This window comes from Siphateles boraxobius, unplaced genomic scaffold (assembly GCF_051911475.1).
Source record: "Siphateles boraxobius isolate OS27281-9 unplaced genomic scaffold, OSU_SipBor_1 20, whole genome shotgun sequence".
Lineage (NCBI taxonomy): Eukaryota > Metazoa > Chordata > Actinopteri > Cypriniformes > Leuciscidae > Siphateles > Siphateles boraxobius.
This window is the reverse complement of record NW_027508811.1, coordinates 8,560,489-8,579,611: the sequence shown is the minus strand read 5'-3', so window position 1 is coordinate 8,579,611 and position 19,123 is coordinate 8,560,489. Positions and strand designations below refer to the sequence as shown.

General features: G+C 43.9%; 1 protein-coding gene across 2 annotated transcripts in view; it reads right to left on the bottom strand.

Annotated features, from left to right (window-relative positions):
* Window positions 1-14,908: 14,908 nt before the first annotated feature.
* Window positions 14,909-19,123, bottom strand: part of kif16bb (kinesin family member 16Bb) — a 39,753-nt gene continuing 35,538 nt past the window's right edge. Inside the window, exons 18-20 of one of the 2 annotated variants that reach the window (XM_077236608.1) lie at window positions 18,970-19,030; window positions 16,117-17,718; window positions 14,909-16,032 (exon numbers count right to left, since the gene is read on the bottom strand). In XM_077236608.1, the coding sequence (XP_077092723.1) occupies window positions 15,628-16,032; window positions 16,117-17,718; window positions 18,970-19,030 (2,068 nt within the window). In that variant the 3' untranslated portion in view covers window positions 14,909-15,627. Of the gene's footprint in view, window positions 17,719-18,969; window positions 19,031-19,123 lie in introns of both variants that reach the window. The other variant, XM_077236607.1, reaches the window with a different exon arrangement.

Below are 19,123 nucleotides of genomic sequence, written 5' to 3'. Positions count from 1 at the left end.
ACACATTATACAGTTTTCCAATAACTGTATATACAGTATGAGCAGCCATATAAATCCTCTCTGAATATACTTGTGTACTTGGCCCATCTTTATTTTTGTCTCCTCTTCTGTTGACCTTAGCATGGCGTTAATACAGAGAAAATAAAGCTCTTAACTGCAATAAGATCACATTATCTCCCGATGCATGCCAGTTGCAATATATTCCAGCACGAGCTGTCACTTCAATAAACGCAGATGACAGACAATGCATCAATCATTCAAACAGGCCTACTTCTCTTTCATATTTAACACGGTAACCTCAAACAGCCGAGACAAGAACTGCTAGTCTCAAAGGAGGTATTAATCTACTTCATGTGGTGTTGAATATCTCAGCAGTCAGGAATAAACAGAAGCTTCTTGTGCATCTGGGAAAGTAAAACTGAGTCCTGGAGCAAACGCTGGCCTGGAGGTTATAGACTGAAGTTCACTGTATTACAAATCGAAAGGTAACCAAGATGGGCTGAGGTCTAAGATAAAAAGGTACCTTGCGGAAGGTCTGGTGTTTAAAGAAAAAACAAATTCTCCAAAATAAGATTGTTTTTAAAATAAAAAGGTCATGTGTTATGAAATTGTTTTGCTGGAGATTTTTTTTTTGGATGACTTAAGGTGCATGAAGTAATATATATGTATTTATTTTTCTAGGTGATACAACACCTAGTGGTTATTGCCCAGACAGCAACACACTGTCGGCCCAGATCCGGCCCACATCTGGTACGTGTGGAATCCACATGTACCAGATGTGGCCCGGATCTGGGCTGACACTATCTTGCTGTCTGGTATCGGTGTGGATGCCCTCACACAAAAGCAATTTAAGAGTTTCCATTACCATGAAACCCCTTCAATATTGGTCAATTCATTCCATATCCAAAATGTAAAAAAATTTGTACAAGTGATATTTGTGTAAATGAACATATTTGTTTAAAGTAGGTTTGTGTTTAAACTTTGTGTGATTTTTATCAGTGTAGAACATCTTTCCACTTGAAGCACATTTGTCTAAAGAAAATGTCTGAAGAAAAATCTTCTTCAAGTCTGAAGAAATATGCCCATGCACTTTACAAAACAAAATAAACAATCGTGGAATGGTATTGTACAGAATACTGCGATACTCTGATAGAGTTTTCTGCAGTTCTTCAATGCCACCGCAAGACCGCACGAATCTACAACACGAAACGGACAGCGACTCCAATGAATGCTCCTGAACCAGTTCTCTTTAGTGAGCCAAAAACATTCAGCGCAGCCAGGGTGTAGTGTGATACCCAGACGAATGATTCTCATGAACTTTTATGAATGGCTTCTTTTCAGTGAGTCAAAAACAAAAACTGCAACCAGTGTAATCTGATTCCCAAACGAATGACTCTCATGAACCGGTTCTTATAATCAAATCAAAAACATAGATCTTTCAACTACTATAACTGAGACTGAAATCAGTATACACACTGACTGGCTGTTTAAATACTGTATGTAAATAAACATGCGCTTTGTAAGTACTATTTTATAAAAAATAAAGTATAGTGTACCACATTTTTGGTCTGTCGAGGTTTTTTTGTTTGTTTTATATATAAGGCCAATTTAGTTCAACAAGACTAAAAAGTTATTAAAAGTCTAGATGAACACCTTTTGCAAGAGCTGGTTTAAATTCAAATTGTTAAACATTTAAATAACTGATTGTTCTTCCATTGATGTTACCTGTAAAGACAAAATAGCATTTACAACACATTGAGGATTTGTTACATAATTTTCCTATATAGCATTATACTCACCAGTTAGGTTTGCTTGTTAGTACCAGCATCATTGTTTGTTTAAAATATTATATAGGCTAATTTTCGCTGGGAAAAAAAACTGAATAAAAAAGTTATACAACATGGCCAATGAATCAAGTTTGTTGGAAACTAATTACGACTTATTTTGCGTGTGCAATTTATAACAGTGTGCTGCCTGCAGTCACACTTAACTTCTACAATGTGATTAATGACTTGACATTGGAGGTACAGACCATCGTCAAAAAGAAATGACAGTGAGTGAGACCAGGAGACAGAGAGAGATACTTCCCTGACATCAGCATTCTGATGGTGAGTCCTTCCAAACCCAGAGGCCACAAAAAGGAAAGCATAGCAGGTTTCAGAAAACAACCTTGTCTTGTTTCTGAGCGTGCTCGAGGGCAGAGTAAATAGTTTGAGCGTGCCAAAGCTCAGAGGGAGGGGAGTGAACAGAAGTTAGGTAGAGTTCATTTTCACTGGGCAAAGAAAGCAGTATTTATGATTTAAGCTTCACTACACCATACACAGTGGCAGATGCCTTTGATGCTGCTGGAAGGAAAAAGGACGGGTCATAACGGACAGCAAAAGATATGTTGGACTGTGTCTAATATTGTCGCTTTCAGGCAGAAACCTTGTATCTCTAACAATGCTACACTTTTCAGGAAATTGAAAAAACACTGTGATCCACAGGTGTCGATCCCCGGAAAAACATTTTTATATTATTTATTATATAAAATATAATATTATTATTATCCCATTATTTTTAGGAGTTGCTCCTAAATTCGCCAGTTAGGAGCTACTTTTAGCCCCTGGGGCCGTATTCACAACACATTTTAAGGCTAAAAGTAGCTCCTAACTGGCGAATTTAGGAGCAACTCCTAAAAATAATGGGCGTGTCACTCGTAACTTTAGGACTCCTAATTTTTTAGACTAAGAGTAATTCACGAAGCATTTTAGCCCTAAAAGTAGCACCTAAGTCTGGGACAGCTTAAAAGAAGTCGAGAGGACTCCTAACTCACTAAGACCTATTCACAAACTGCTTTTTGTGGCATTTCACGTTGCGATGTTTTGAAATGCGTATGCGGCGGCTACAGGAGCTTCCAATCACGAGGGAACAATTTTGCATTGTAGGCATAACTAGGGATGCAACAACGCCACCAACAACAACCAAAACTACTCACTGCATGTAAACTAATTGTAACATTTCATTGTGAATCAAATTAAAATGTTCTTCTCTTTGCAAACGTAGGCAGAGGCATATAGTGACAGATTAATTCAATAATGTTGCAAAGATATTGCATCAATCCATATGTTTCATTAGGCTACTAGGCTATTTGTTTTTCCTTACTCTTTATTCATTTAGGCTATTTATTCAGTTATTCATCATCTTCCGTCCTTCGCACTACTTGTGTAGCGCACGCATTCTCAGACCTGTCACCTGTCACTCATCGTCATAGGGGAGGTGTTTGGAATCATTCCCGCGTTACAATCATCAGCCAATCAAGGTGGTCACTTCAGTCAAGCTCGTGCATGAGTAATGACGTCATCCATAGCAACGAAGACTCACTCTTAGTTTAGGAGTTGTCATTTTTCTTTACTAAGAGTAGGTCTGAAAGGCGTTGTGAATAACTTTTAAGAGAAAACTCCTAGCTAAAATATTTTAGTGCGATTTAGGAGCACTCCTAGTGGTAAGATAAAATGCTTTGTGAATACGGCCCCTGAGCTTTAAAGGGGTCATCGGATGCACATTTTCCACAAGTTGGTATGATTCTTTAGGGTCTTCATGTAAAGTTTGTTACATACTTTGGATAAAATAACTCAATGGTTGTGTAAAACAACACCATTTTAACCTCCTCAAAAACAGCTCTGCTCACAGTGACCTGTTTGGGTGCATGTCTCTTTAAATTATAATGAGCAACTGCTTACCCATAGTGCTCACCCCACACAGCCCATCAGCGGTCGTGGCCGGAGCATGAGCAACATGACATCATATTGCTTAGAAAATCTAAACGGCTTGTTTATTGAGAGTGTTTAATCTTTGTGAGGATTTTAAAAAAAGGATTGAATGGATTTTTTAAATTGTACGGTGGTTGTGTCCACACACTGCGAAGACACATTTAATAAAAACACCATATAAAAGTGAACTTTGCATCAGATGACCCTTTTAAAGAGTAATGCTTTACGTTTACCTGATTGGACTTCACATAAACAAAAGAAAATGAATTAAATAGATTAATTTTATATAAGAAAATACTTTAATATTTCTGCACAACCAATAATAAAATCCATATTAATGCTTTCCATTGTCTTTTTTGACCTACAATAGTTCTGCAATTAAGTGTTTTAATTATTTTTATTTAGCAGAATTTTAAAATATTACAGCTAAACAAGACATGTGGAACAGACCTGACCCTGATGTCTATATATTGGTTTCATTTGCATTTACTGAAGCTCCAATTCTCACATCTTCATGCAAGTGAGTGTTCAAAGTGGATTGTGAAATCACAGCCCAACACCACAAGTGCCTCAAATGAACACTCCATATCTAGAGTTTGGAGTGCAGCTGGCAGCCATAGGAAGTTTTCTTAAACGACCTGCTGGCTTCAGCTACACTTTCAACAGATGGAAACTGTGCCTCTGCCCCCCAGGGCAACGGTTAAAATTGAGCCTGTGAAATCTGTCACAAAGCCGAAGTGGCAAAATGTCTCACGGTTTTTGCAAAATGCTAATGTGAATCGTGCAGAGTCCAGAAACAGGGAGGGGGGGAAGCAAGTGAGGAGGGGGTTTGAGGGATAGAGTGTTCCAATTTAAAAAATGACATCAGATGACAACATCATCTTTCTAAAGGGCAGAGAAATACGTTTGGCCAGAGGACAGACATTCACAAATGAGCCATGGCTCAAAGAGCCGGATGACATTCAGGGTTGGCATAATAAGTGTGTGTGTGTGTGTGTGTGTGTGTCTCCTATGAGGCTCCCCCTTACTTGCCAAATTCCATCAGAGTGCCCGGTGCAGAGACTAGCCTGACTACAACAGACCGAGTCGCAATAATGAGGAGAGGAATCCGGAGGTTAAAGGAGAAGACCAGTGTTTCGCTAACATGAATTAACGTACACGGAATCACTGGAGCTTTGCTGCGATTGCTCACTGGAAAGACACTATAGAACTTAGAAAAGTTTCCTCAGTGCTAGAACCTGGGGAACATCACAGACCATGAGACCAAAATCTAAAAAATATAGATTACATTTTTTTTGTAAGACAGTGATCCTCAAAGTCAAAGAATCTTCACTTCCATCAAATCTGCCATGTTGGGAGCAAATAAAGTATGTGGACAGTATCTTTCTTCCCTCACTTGCATTCTACACTTGCGTAAAAATGCATTTACACGTGCATCATTACAGTGAATAACGACTTAAAATTTGTTCTAATTCTCACTCAACGCTTGTATTATAGCTTGCGAGTCGTATGGACTAATGATACTTTAATGGTACTTTTATGTGCTTTTTGGAGCCTGACAGTTACAACCACCATCCTCACATCCCTCATCCATCTCTTTTTGCATTTCACAGATGGGGGAAAAAACATGGGTTTAGAATGACAAGAGGGTGAGTAAATGATGACAGATTTTTAATTTTGGAGTGAACTATGCTTTTAATATTGTTCCTGCATAGCAGTGTCGCATTTTCATTTATTCATTTATTTTTTGAATGCATTAAAATTCATTTTCAATAATATGTTTTATGTGTTTTTGCAACAGAAAGTTTACAGAAAATAATCAATATGGCAAAAAGTTTGTTTTGTATCGCAATAAATAGAGTGACTTTTCATTATCTACAAAACAATGAAAACCAAAAGAACACATGGCAAAAAGTGACATAATTTTTTTTTGCAATAAAACATTTGCTGTCTGCTCCTTTATGCCCGATAAGTCAACAAAAACATAATGAATAAAAGTAAATTAAGTTCCCTTTCGTAGTCACTCCGAGTTACGTCGGATGACAACGAATGGGGGTTTCGCTTAGAACACCTATCGATTTCGAGTATTACAAAACGAGCCAATGGCAATGAAATGCCATGGGTCTGCGGAATTTGCATAGCGTATCTCCGCCCCACCGCGTGGGTATAAAAAGAGAGATGCCGGCAAAGGCAGATCATGTTTTCGCTTCGGAGCCAAGATTATTTCTTCACTCCACAGTCATCTCTGACTTCGCTCTACGAGACAAGCTTCTCTCTCCCGTGTTGGTGTGACGGCGATCTGCAGCGAGCTCACAGTGCCTGCTGATCTGTGCAGTGATCTGCCAGTGTGTGTGTGTCTCCCTGTGCACTTCAACATCGCAGAGTTTTTTCTCCTCTCATAAAAGAGCTCGCACACGGCACGTCTTTTTAAAGACGGCTCGCCCGTGCATTTCTGGTAGCAGCGGACTGGTATCGGACTCTGATTGGCACGAGCGCTGTCTAGTGTGTTTGGGCTTTGATCATGCTTGAACAGCGCTCGTGGATGACTCATGTTCTCTCGGGGAACGTGATCATCGCGTCATATATAGGTTGAGACTCGGTGAACTCGCAAGAGTGAGAGTCCCCTCATCCCTTCGTCCCGATCTTCGGCTGGTGGCAAGGGTGACCTGAGGGTGTTGGTCTGGAACAAGGCGCCGACTCTGTGTCCACGCCCCAGCCCCCCCTCTTTAATGACGGTGCCCGCTAGCGAACTGATGATTCCACGAGTCTACCCTCAGGTGGCCCGTGTGTTTTCATTTGAAGCTACAGAGGATGATGCTGTGTCTGTAGCAGCATCACTAGGTGGGCTTGATTCTTTTGGAAATGACGACTCGTCACAGCTGCCACCCTCTGGTGTGCATACGGCTGTGCCTGAGTCTGATCTGGAGATGACGGCCATGCTTTCCCGGGACGATTGTTTTTTGGGTGAGGCCGCCGACGCGCCCACGGCAAACCCCAATATCTTTCCTCCCGGACGTGCATGATGAGATCACGGGTCCTCTCGTTGGTCTCATCCGCCTTTCCTCCCCTCAGGGGCCGCTGCCCATGGGTACACTGGGGTTCCCCCGGTGGAACGCTCTGTTGCCATGCTACTGTGTCCTCAGAGTGCTTCCCGGCGCAATCCTAAGCACCCGTCCAAAGCCTGTAGTTCTTTTCGTCTACACTAATCTGTGGCGAAATCCTATAGGGCCTCAGGACAGGCAGCTGCCTCACTGCATCCCATGACCGTTCTGCTGGTCTACCTGACCCAGATGTTCATGGACATGCAGGAGGGCGGGACTGACCCGAGGCTCTTCAGTGAGCTGCGCGTCGCCACTGACCTTGCTCTCCGAGCAACGAAAGTGGCTGTACGCTCTCGTAGTCAGGCGATGTTCACAAGTCTGGGGCTGACCGGTCTGATGTGCACGATGTCGGGCGGACCCGTCTGCTCGACACCCCCATCACCCAGGTCGGCCTCTTCGGCGGTGAGCAGACTGACGTTGATTCTGTCCCGACGGCCCCGCCGTCCGCTCAGATCCCTCGGTCTGCCCACCGCCGAAGGCGCCCTCCCGCGGCTCCCACCCCGCCCGTTCAAAACGGGCCGGCTCTGGAAGCCGCAGGCGGACGCCACAGCCCTCTCCAGTCCCGCCCCCTGCTTACGCCGCGTTAAGCGGCGCTCTTGAGACGGGCTCCTCAGAGATGGGACTCAGTTCTTTCCAGGAGTTGGTAGCAGGACCACTCCTTTCCCCGGTGGAAGCCGGGGAAGAATACATTTTCTCCAAAGAACTGACTCTCCAGTCTCTGAGCACACAGAACCGGACGACAGTGCTTGACGCCCCCGGGCCTCGCCGCTCTCATCCCTCTCTGTCACAGAGTTCTCGGACCGCAGTGTGCGCTGCCCCCGGGCCTCGCCACTCCCGTCCCTCTCTGACCCAGAGGCCGTGGACGACAGTGCGTGCCGTCTCCGGACCTCACCACTCTCGTCCCCCTCTGTCGCCAGACCCCTGGCAGAGCAGACCCCCGTGGAACGCTGGTCCTTCCCTGGTCTCCTCTGTCAGGACGCGGAGCATGACCGCACCCCCGCACCGGGCCGCTATGCCACCCACACCTGGGCCGGTCACTCCGCTTCGCTGCCCCTCCAGGGGGACGTCTGTGGTCCGCATGACCCCGCTGGTTCAGTTCTGGGAGCTTGGTCGGAGCTTCCCAGCCTGTCCCGCTGGGTCGCCCGAACTATCAGGCTCGGCTATGCGATTCAGTTCGCACGGTCTCCTCCCCGCTTCAGGGGAGTCCGCTCCACTTTGGTCCGTGGCTATGCCCCTATCATGAGAGCGGAGGTTGCTACCCTACTGGCGAAGGGTGGGATTGAGACTGTCCCTCCAGCCGAAATGAGCTCCGGGCTCACAGCCCCTACCTCATTGTCCCGGAGAAGTCTGGTGTGTTACGGCCAATCCTGGACCTACGCATCTGAACCGCTCCCTTCACAGGCTGCCGTTCAAGATGCTCCTGGCCAAACGCATTTCTGGATGTGTGCGGCCACAGGATTGGTTCGCAGCGATTGACCTGAAGGCGCCTACTCTTATGTCTCCATTCTCCTTCGACTCAGACCATACCTACGGTTTGCTGTCAGGGCTCGCGCATATCAGTACGCTGTTCTCCCATTCGGGCTAGCCCTGTCTCCTCGCGCCTTCACAAGGTTGTTGAGGCAGCCCTTGTTCCTCCATGGGAACACGGGGTTCGCATCCTGAACTATCTCGGTGACTGACTATCTCTGGTTGCTTAAGCTCACTCCTGAGACCAAGTTTGCTAATACAGGGACCCAGTGCTCCGGCACCTAGCTCGTCTGGGCCTTCGGGTCAACTGGGAAAGGAGTAACTTTGCCCCGTGCAGAGGAGCTCGTTTCTCGGTATGGACTTGTTCGCCTTCTCCACTCAGCCATTGCTGACTTGCCTGAGACTATCAAGCACAAGAGTGAGGTTCCACTGAAGTTTTTCAGAGGCTCCTGGGGCATATGGCATCTGCAGCCGCGGTACGCCGCTCAGATTGCTTCATATGAGACCGCTTCAGCTTTGGCTTTGCGACCGAGTCCCGAGGTGGGCATGGCAACACGGCACCCTCCGAGTGCCAGTTACTCCGACCTGCCATCAGTACTCACCCCGTGGTCGAACCTCAGTTTTCTACAGGCCCGAGTGCCCCTGGAAAGAGCTTCCCGGCATGTTGTTGTCTCCACAGATGCCTCTTCCAAGGGCTGGGGCTCCATGTGCAACGGACATGCTGCCGCCGGCTCCTGGATAGGACCCCAGCGCCTTCTGCATGTCAATTTCCTCGAGTTGCTGGCAGTGCGCCTTGCCCTGCACCGTTTTCGCACGTTGCTCAAGGGTCAACACGTACTAGTCCGTTCAGACAATACTGCGACATTAGCGTACATCAACCGTCAGGGTGGTCTACGCTCCACACACGTGTTTTACTCCCTGACCGAGGGCACGATCGACACGGATGCACTGGCGCACAGCTGGCCGCGGGGCCTACGCAAATATGCGTTTCCTCCAGTGAGCCTTCTCGGACCTGGTTCTCCGAACTGTTACTCCTCGCGACAGCACCTCCTTGGCCAATTCCTCTGAGGAAGGATCTCCTTTCTCAGAGATGGGGCACCCTTGGCACCCTCGACCCGATCTTTGGAGGCTCCACGTGTGGCTCCTGGACGGGACGAGGCAGGTTTGAGTACCCTGCCACCGGCGGTGGTGGCTACCATCACTTCCGCCAAAGCATCGTCCACGAGACATGTCTATGCGTTGAAGTGGAACCTCTTCGTCAACTGGTGCTTTTCTCACCGAGAAGACCCCAGGAGATGTTCGATCAGTGTCGTGCTTTCCTTTCTAAAAGATGGGTGGAGCGAAGGCTGTCTCCCTCCACCCTGAAGGTGTATGTGGCCGAAATATTGCCGGATATCACGAAGCAGTTGAAGGTAAGTCTCTGGGCAAGCATGACCTGATCGTCAGGTTCCTGAGAGGAGCGAGTAGACCGAATCCTCCTCATCCTCCTCGCCCTCCTCTCGTTCCCTCTTGGGACCTCTCAGAGGTGTTAAATGCCCTGCAGAGGGCTCCCTTTTAGCCTCTGCAATTAGTTGAGCTTAGGTTCCTGTCAATGAAGAGACTGGCTCCTGGTTGCATTGGCCTCCATCAAGACGGTAGGGGACCTGCACGCATTCTCCGTTGACGAAGCGTGCCTGGAATTCGGGCCGGGTCACTCTCACGTGATCCTGAGACCCCGGCCTGGGTATGTGCCCAAGGTTTCCACCACTCCCTTCCGGGACCAGGTGGTGAACCTGCAAGCGCTGCCCCTGGAGGAGGCAGACCCAGCCTTGGCACTGCTCTGTCCAGTACGTGCTCTCCGTGCTTACGTAGACAGAACGCAGTGTTTCAGAACCTCAGACCAGCTCTTTGTCTGTTATGGTGGGAGACTGAAGGGAAAGGCTCTCTCAAAGCAGAGGTTGTCCCATTGGATAGTGGACGCCATTGCTTTGGCTTACCGACAGCAATGCCGACCGTGCCCCATTGGGGTGACAGCCCACGCCACCCGGAGTGTGGCTTCTTCTTGGGCTCTAGCGCATGGCGCCTCGCTAGCAGACATCTGTAGAGCTGCAGGCTGGGCGACACCCAACACATTCACGCTCAGGTGTCTTCGCTTGCTCGCCACTCCACTCCACGGACTGGATACGTGCGATAATTCCTCAGGTGAGCCTCCTCTCTGAATCCCTGAGTTCCTCCAGCACTGTTGACGCTGGTGCCAGTGTCTATTGCCTGTGCGTCGGCTAGGTGCCTCCGTGTGCATGGTTCCTCCCCTGAGTAACCCCCACATGTGTATTTCCACTGTAAGCCTCCTTGAGCATGTGTCTTTCCCTCGGCAAGCCACCTTGCCTCTCCTGGAGTTGAAAGTTGCCACCCCACGGGCTGGTCACTCCAGCGTTCCTCCATATGTAGCCCTCCAGCCATATGTGTATCCTTAAGTCCTCCCTACACATAGGCATGCTGCGGCATATTTCCTCTGAGATATGCTTCCCAGTGTACCTTGGTATTTCTGTGTTAAGTAGGACTCCTTCGTCCGTGCCAGTATCACGACAGGGGGATCAGACTTTCGCAGGGCACTGGAAGACAGCTGTGAAGGTGGCGTGATTTCACAGGGACCCCCATTCGTGTGACTACGAAAGGGAACGTCTCGGTTACGTATGTAACCCTCATTCCCTGAGTAGGGAACGGAGATGTTACGTCTCCCTGCCACTTCCGCTGTACCGCTGGGTAGACGCCTGAGTTCAGTCTCGTCTCCTCAGCGAAGACATGATCTGCCTTTGCCGGCGTCTCTCCTTTTATACCCACGCGGTGGGGCGGAGATATGCTATGCAAATTCCGCAGACCCATGGCATTTCATCGCGATTGGCTCGTTTTGTAATACTCGAAGTCGATACGTGTTCTAAGCGAAACCCCCATTCGTCGTCATCCGACGTAACGTCTCCCTACTCAGGGAACGAGGGTTACATACGTAACTGAGACGTTTTTGGTATTACAAGAAAAATAATTATAATTTTTTGTTAACATTTCTACAGGGGTTCAAGTTTTTTTAAACAAAAATAAATAATTGAAAACCACTGTTTTCTTACAAAATGGAAAATGGCACTAATTAACATTGCATAAAACACAACAGCATTATTCTATATTCTATATAATTTAATATTGTTAAATTGGACTTAACATACAAAATTGGCAAACAGAATCAATGTTCCTGATCAAAATGGTCCTCAATAGCTTCTTTAATGTTACCCAGAAACAAACCTATAAACCTCCATCTGAGGTATTGTTTTTTCGTGACGTGTATTAACTCTCGCTCATGTAATTTCCTCTACTTTCCTTACTAAATATGGCTTTCATTTAAGATGCCTTATTAGAAAGAAGCAGCAATATATTTCAATGTCATTACTGTTTAACTTAATGTACTGTACTCTAACTTGATGGATCTTCTGGGATCAAGCAGCTAAGGTTACAAACAAAGGCATACATGCATGATTGATGGCTCTCTTAGAAAAAGAGAGAGCGAAGCAACGAGGTAGCTAAAATGAGAAATTTTCTCAGGAGCTGTCAAGCTCACCAAGAGGCCCCACCTGTTTCTCCCATCAGGCACTGGGCACACCTAAAGCCATTAAAGCAGAGGAGGTGTGAAGTATATTAATGAAAGAGGACGCATCCCACCTCACAGGGCCTGCAAAGGCGAGATAAGAGGTCTCGCTGGTCCAGGCGAGAAGCTCCGCTTGTACGCACACACTTTCTCAGAAAAAGCCCCACACATCATTCCCTGGCTTTTGTCCGCTTGACCTGATCAGCGGTGCTGAGCGAGAAGAGGGTGCCTTTCTATTCGCACTGTCATCTTGCCTTTATTTGTTATATTTCAAACAGGCCTGTTTCTAATGTGATGGATAAAGCATTCAGAAAGCATCCATAAGGAGACTACAGTGGCACACCCTCTGGCCTGCACAATTGATTGACTAGCATGACAGCAATACAGCGTCTACTATTGTTATCATGGTAGAAAGCAAATTTTAGGGCCTCTGTTGGGTTGAATAATGGTATTCGGCGTCACACAGCTCTTGTCCTGCAATAACGGTTATTTGTTAGAGAAGCTTTTTATGTGATGAATCTAAATCAAATAAAACAAGCTTTTCTCTCATCACAGAGATGGATGCGTTCTCTTTATCTGCACAATACACAAGTAAAAGAATCACACTGTAATGTATTTTATTAGTTTAATGATGCATTTGTATCAATCAACTATTATTTGAGTTTTTGTAGCTTTAAACTTTGTGGATGGCATCACTGTCAAACAACCACACAGTTGAACCTCAAATGCTAAACTGTCACCGATAAAATTGTTGCAAAAAATGTAATGTTTGTAGAGTACCATTATTAACTGAATATAATGCTTTGAATATGAATCTTTAATTAAACGACTTGTCTTACGAACCGAAAATATACACAGTACTGGTTCCCGGTTCATTTCGATCTGATGTAACCTGAAAAGTGACTCTTAGTTCAGTGAGTGAGTTAGAACTCGCTGACTAAGTGAATGTGATTCAAACTGCTAGCACACTGCCATTTCGATACATATAAATCTTTTTGTGAAAGTCATTGGTTCACAAATCCTGTTCATTCCTGAAAACCGCATACGTAAATCTCACAAAGTTTTCCAGACCTGTTGCCAATGGCGACTATAGTTTAAAGTATCATCACATACTGTGTAAGTGAAAAAGCCCATGTCATAAGAAAAAAATATTTAAAGTAGCAATTGTAGCACAAAAAAATAAAAGAAATAAATCTTCAAATTAAGTAAAATAAGGTATTGTTCAGCATAAATAAAAATTGATTATCAATACATGTGGTATTGAATGAACGTTTCATTTTGGAACTGAGGACTCATGTAAACGGATGTGTGAATAGGACAACCTTTGCTTCATTAGGCAAGCACCAGTAAAGCAGATGTCATCATTACATACCTCAAAGTTTTCATCAAGCATATAAAAAAAATCCACAATTCCACTTCTTGTGCTAAATGGCTTGCTGACTGCTTGTCTTTACTTGATCACTGATGTTTCATATGCAATTAAAGGAGCTGGTGATAATTGCTCATTAAGGATTATAGGAGTGCTTATTTAGATACTAGATGTTAGAGCAAAAATCTTTGTTAAACCAAAAACCATCCAAAATGGGCAAAAACGAATTATTAAAGGGATAAGGGAGAATTACCAATCCACTTTTATGAGGACTGATCTGGTTAGGAGTATAGGGCCTATATGGAATTATAGAGTCTCTGATACATTATAGCAAGCAAGGTAACACTCTTTCAGTAAAGCTGATAATAGGGAGCAGGTTTTCTCTCTCTGCAGATTTCACTTTAGCTCACAAAGATCAAGAATGGCAGCAATATTCATGATATTCAGTCTAAATTTGATCCGCTCCATGTTAAATAAAACTGCTTTTATTAAGCCACTTATATGATGACTCTTCATCTCATGTGAGTTTACGTAATTTTGAAACTAATTATTTTAGTACTTTTAGTTCTTTAAAACTATTACCATTCATTTCTTCAAGGTTTAAATTTGAGGGGAAAAATATTAAGCACAACTTTAACGTTATATGAATAAATGTAAACATGAATGAAGCACAGTAGAACAACAATGCATGCTAATTTAAGCCTAATTTAATTTAAGCTAATTTATGACATTATTTTTTTCTATTCCATTCCAAAACATGACAACAGCTCAGCTGATATTATTTGCAGTCTGCCATAAAAAAAAAAAAATCCTTAGGACAGGATCTTTTCACTTACACAGTATTTCAAGTCTGAAAAGCTCTGATTTTCTGAGAAGGCACATGATGTACTTTTATTAAAAGGCATTCTCTCCCTCTCTTGCTGGCATTGTCAAAGAAAAGCACTAGTTGATTGCACAGTACATGCACCCAGAAATTTTAACACAGTATACCATTTTTAGACTAGGTAGGGATCAAGAATGTCTTCTTCCTGCTCCTCTTCTTCTCTGGCATAAAGTCAACAACAGGGAGCATGGCTGGCAAAAAGGAGGCACGATAGAACCATATCTAATATTTTACACAGCAGGGTCTGAAACAAAAGAGGCCATGAAGCTATTAGCTAGCAATGTGATGCAGAGAACTTAAGTGACCCTTCAGAAAAAGAAAAAAAAAACAATCTTACCTTGACCCCGGAATCTCCCCACACCATGATGAGTTCAAGAGATGCATACTGATAGCTGCTGGAAGCTGCAGGCATGCAACATGATTTTTTTGTGAAGAAAGGCTTCAGTATGTGAGGAAGAGTGTGAAAATTGAAAAGAGAGAGAGAGAGAATCTGTTTTTTTTTTATGCAGGTGTTCTTTTTTCTTTCATTTTTATGTTTGGGTGGTACATCACTGTTCAACCGAAACAATATAACTTTAACTGTGCAATCTGAGATAATGAACTACACAATAAAAGCATACTGGAAAAGCATACAGGGATAAACATGACGACTGCAAATTTGAAGCAATCTTGTACTTTAGATTCTATAATTGGCACTGAATAAAATGAACATGAGAATTTAGGTCCAGTACTGATTCTTTAATCCTATTATACATTTTTATAGATCCATTTTACAGTACTCTGAATCAACAATCATTTTTGATCTGCCCGTATTATATTGCACAACAAACACCATTATTACCATGTCAATGGCCACAACCAGCCTTTTGAATTTATGATCTTAATCATGGGCACTATTTCCAATGACTAAGACCCATTCACACCAAGGATGATAACTATATAGATAGAAATATAGTTCTAAAAATGTTCTAAACATAAAAGAATAGCAGAATCCACACCACAACTGTAATGATAACGGCACAGAGAAACAACATAGCTGGAATCAGCTAGGTTTTTTCCTGCTGAAAACATAGATAGCCAATCAGAATCCAACCAGCTTTAAATAGATCAAGCCTTTAAAGGCAGACATCTGCATAACTGCAGCGCATGCTTAGAATGAACAGAACAATATTATGCGTTGGTGTGGACACTAATATAGTTAGTGTTACAGTTATCGTTTTTTGGTGTGTGGCCTTTACTCATCCCTTTGTCGGACAAATTTATCACAATGCTAGTCATAAAACTTCATGGAAAAGTAACAAAATAACACAACAATTACAAAATATCTCTCAAATCTTAGTGCCACAGACTCATGTCATGTTTTCAGTACACTCAGCCTATTTGTAGCCGCCTGTCGAATTCTCCTCACTGGGCTGTTAATTATTTTGCTGGAAGGTCCTTGATCAAATGTTTGACAAGTTATTAATCAGGAAGGTGGCCTCAGCGGAGCTGCTGAAAGTTAATTTCCACACTTCATTCCGTGGAGATGAATCAGAGTTGGTAGGAGATTGGGCAGCTGCCTCATCAGCACTGCAGACCTCTGGAGGTTGAGGGTGACCTCCAGTACCACCGGATTTCCGGTAGACATGAGCCAAAACCACATCCAGACACATACTGCCGTATCCGTCTCTGACCAGCAGGCAACGGACGTCCAAACGCTGCCGCAGGTCTATTAGCCTGAACTGGGCCTGAGTTGCCACTATAGCTAATGAACGTGGAGGTGGGTGATAAACAGCATTCTCACGCAAGAGACACAGGTGTGTGTCAGTCAGGACAAGCTGGACAAGCTCAGATTTTATTGGTGCCACCTGTGAAACAGGTACAATGGGGTCAGTGTGCAGCTCGAGACTTGATCGCTGAAATCTGACAGTTGTGTAAAGAAGTATTTGTACATGTGCAAGTGCCGGACGTTCACCCTGCATGTTACCATGTAACAGGAAGACCACCTTAGCCAGAGTTTTCTGGAAAGAGCATGTAAGGCGCCCACCAGAGGGTAGAAGCAAATCCTTAATATGGGAGTCCCAGTCTAAGGACAAAGATACTATGTCACTTGACAGTAGCGGATGGTCCAGTGCACCACTCTCGAAAGGGCAAATAGCCTCAAGTAAAGTTCGGGACAGTTCTTGACTTAAGACTGCATTGCAAGTGTGCAAGGTAAGTATGCTGTTCTCTGTGATGCCCATCAGTCTGACAGTCTGCCCAGCAAAACCAATGTGGATCTCCTGCATTTCCTGAAAAGATAATTCATAGAAAACATTTAAAGAGTGTGTGGGGCTGGAAGAATCAGTCAAAGGATCAAAGGTGACCACCAAAAGCTTAGTCTGGATAAGGACAATAACTGCAGGCTGTGGATCTGGTTGAGAACAGGTGGCGACACTGAGCCAGTATAAAGCTAACACCCGCTCTTCCCTTAGCAAGTGGGCAGGGATGACATTGTGCAGGCAGGAGAGAAGCTGCTGAGGTGGAAGGTTCTGGAGATGGAGCAAGAGTTCAGGTACAGGGTGTAGTCTTTGGGAGCATACCTTCAGTCCTTCATTTATCTGGGTGGTCACCGAACCCCTTGTCCAAGTTGTCTCTGTACTGGATCTTAACAGATCTTGCATGAAAGGCAACGCTACACTCTGTTTTCTTACTGACAATATCTCACTATGAGACAGATTGCGTAGAAACTGGGTTGCCTCCAGAGTTGGTTTTGCCTGTGGTCTTAGAGTCAATTCTAACTGGATATGGTTTACAAAGGGTAGATCCCTTACCATTGAGCACATTTGATTGTACCAACTGCTTTCTCTACCACTAGTTTGTTCCTTCAAAGAGTTTGTAAGCACACGCCCTGCGTCTGCCAGCATCCAGGACACTCTACTTGCAAGATTCCCCAGGCTAGAGCTGAGCCCACTTCCTTCTGGATGGACTTTGGCTTCTTGACTCTCAACAGACATTCTGGATAAAATGTGCTCACTAAATTGGCCCTCCATGGTAAGTGGGCTATGCCTCTGTGTAAAGTGCTTCAAGCGAGTCAAGCTGGGGACAAAGGCTCCTCCTCCTCCTGTGTCAGAGTGCATGCTCTGTATATGGGACTCCTCAGCTAACAAGCTCCCTTCTGAGCCCACGATTGGGTGACAGAGATACTGCTTCTCGACATCCAGAAGCCCAGAGGTCCCGTTATGGCACTCTTGAATTATTCTAGTATCCCAGAGCCCTACATTCACCCCTTTTTCCTCCCCCTCCGTTTCCTTATGTGTCACGTCCACTGACGGAGCTTCACTTTCTGATTTATGAGGGGCTGACTGCTGCTTCTCCCACTGGATGTTGAGACTTGTCTGAAGCGACTTTACTAGACTTTTGGCATCTCCTGCAGGGTTGTTAGTGACACAGTGTTCTGTAAGTGCCCTGTGTGTCTCAGGAACGTGCTGACACTCAGAAGGGCCGCTGAAACTACTGTCTGTCTTGTTTTGAGGAAAGAGGAAGTTTTTAGGAGCAAGAGATGAGGAAAATAACTGTAAGGAGAAAAAAAATAATTTTTAGTTTAAAAAGTGTCAATAGAGTTTAGTTATTCAGGTCACTACATTTTCTAATATATTTCAATAAATGTATCGATGTTTTATGCAAATGTTTTTGAGACTCTTTTATTATAGTTACCTTGTCTGGCATCTCTCAGAACTAGGCTCTAAAAGCTGTGAAAATAACTTCTCATTTCTCCTCACTTCTGTTTATCCTGCATTTGTTTATCTCTGTTTAAGTTGACTAAACACTTCACCCAATATAAATAGAAGAGCCAGGAGTAAAAGCAGTGAGAAGCAATTGGTTGGAAACACTTACTCTATGAACATTTATATTTGTTAGAAAGGCTCTGCATGCTATTTGTATTAGCTGCATTTCCACAGATGAAAATATGATTAAGCCATTGTTTTGATGCACTCTCTTACCAGGGGGTAGCCATAAAGCCACGTAAAACACATGTAATAGGTAAAAAAAAAAAACCCCATCAAAATCAATGCTAGCTAGGAGTGGGAAAAGAATTATACTTGAATTATTTGGCATTTTAATTATTTCCATGGAAAGCAAATAATGATTAAGGTAGTTAGTCCATATTTGCAACAAAAAGAACAGCATGTTTCTGTGGTAATAAGAAGCGACCCCAATAAGCACTGTCAGTAATCAAGATACCTCTAATAAAAGTTTAACCTAAACGATCAGTGGTATTACAGTGGATCAACACTTTTGAAGCCCTTGTTTTATTTAAAAACTGAGACAGTGGTTGTATTAATTAGGGTCTAATTAATTATAATAGACACTGTGTAGATGATATTCATACAGTCACTGAGTTAATTGAACAAAATAATTACCTCCTTATGTGCTGAAATCAAACAACTTGACAAGAATAGGACAGTATGTTCACAGCTCAATCAGAAGCCTCTGATTGACAATTTCAGCATTTTTTAATTTTCAAGTGCAAACTTAAAAACAGCTCTGGCTCCCACTAGGTCTCTGGTGCAGAGGCACTGCCTTCAGGCAATGGTCAACTCCATCTATGATTGTTTTTTAAAACAGTGTATTCTTACATCGCCTGTCCCCATACAAAAGTTATAAAAATCAAGCTACTGCCCAGTCAGCCACAAACAAAAGTTAGCACCTCTGATTTTTCTCTTAGACCTAAAGTATAGAAGGAAATAAATCCATGCAATTCATTCAGAAGTAAAACAGATCTAGTATAAAGCACCAAGTGGAGGCCAACAACACATGCTTACCCTGTGATTCTCTCCTGAGTCTTCTGCGTCACCTTCAGGTTGGTTAGAAACCTTTCTGGAACTGTAAGGGAAAACATTCTTCATTTTAGATGATTCAACAAGAAAGAAAGTCAACATCTGTGTTTATATTACAAGGATTAGAGAGAGGAAAAGC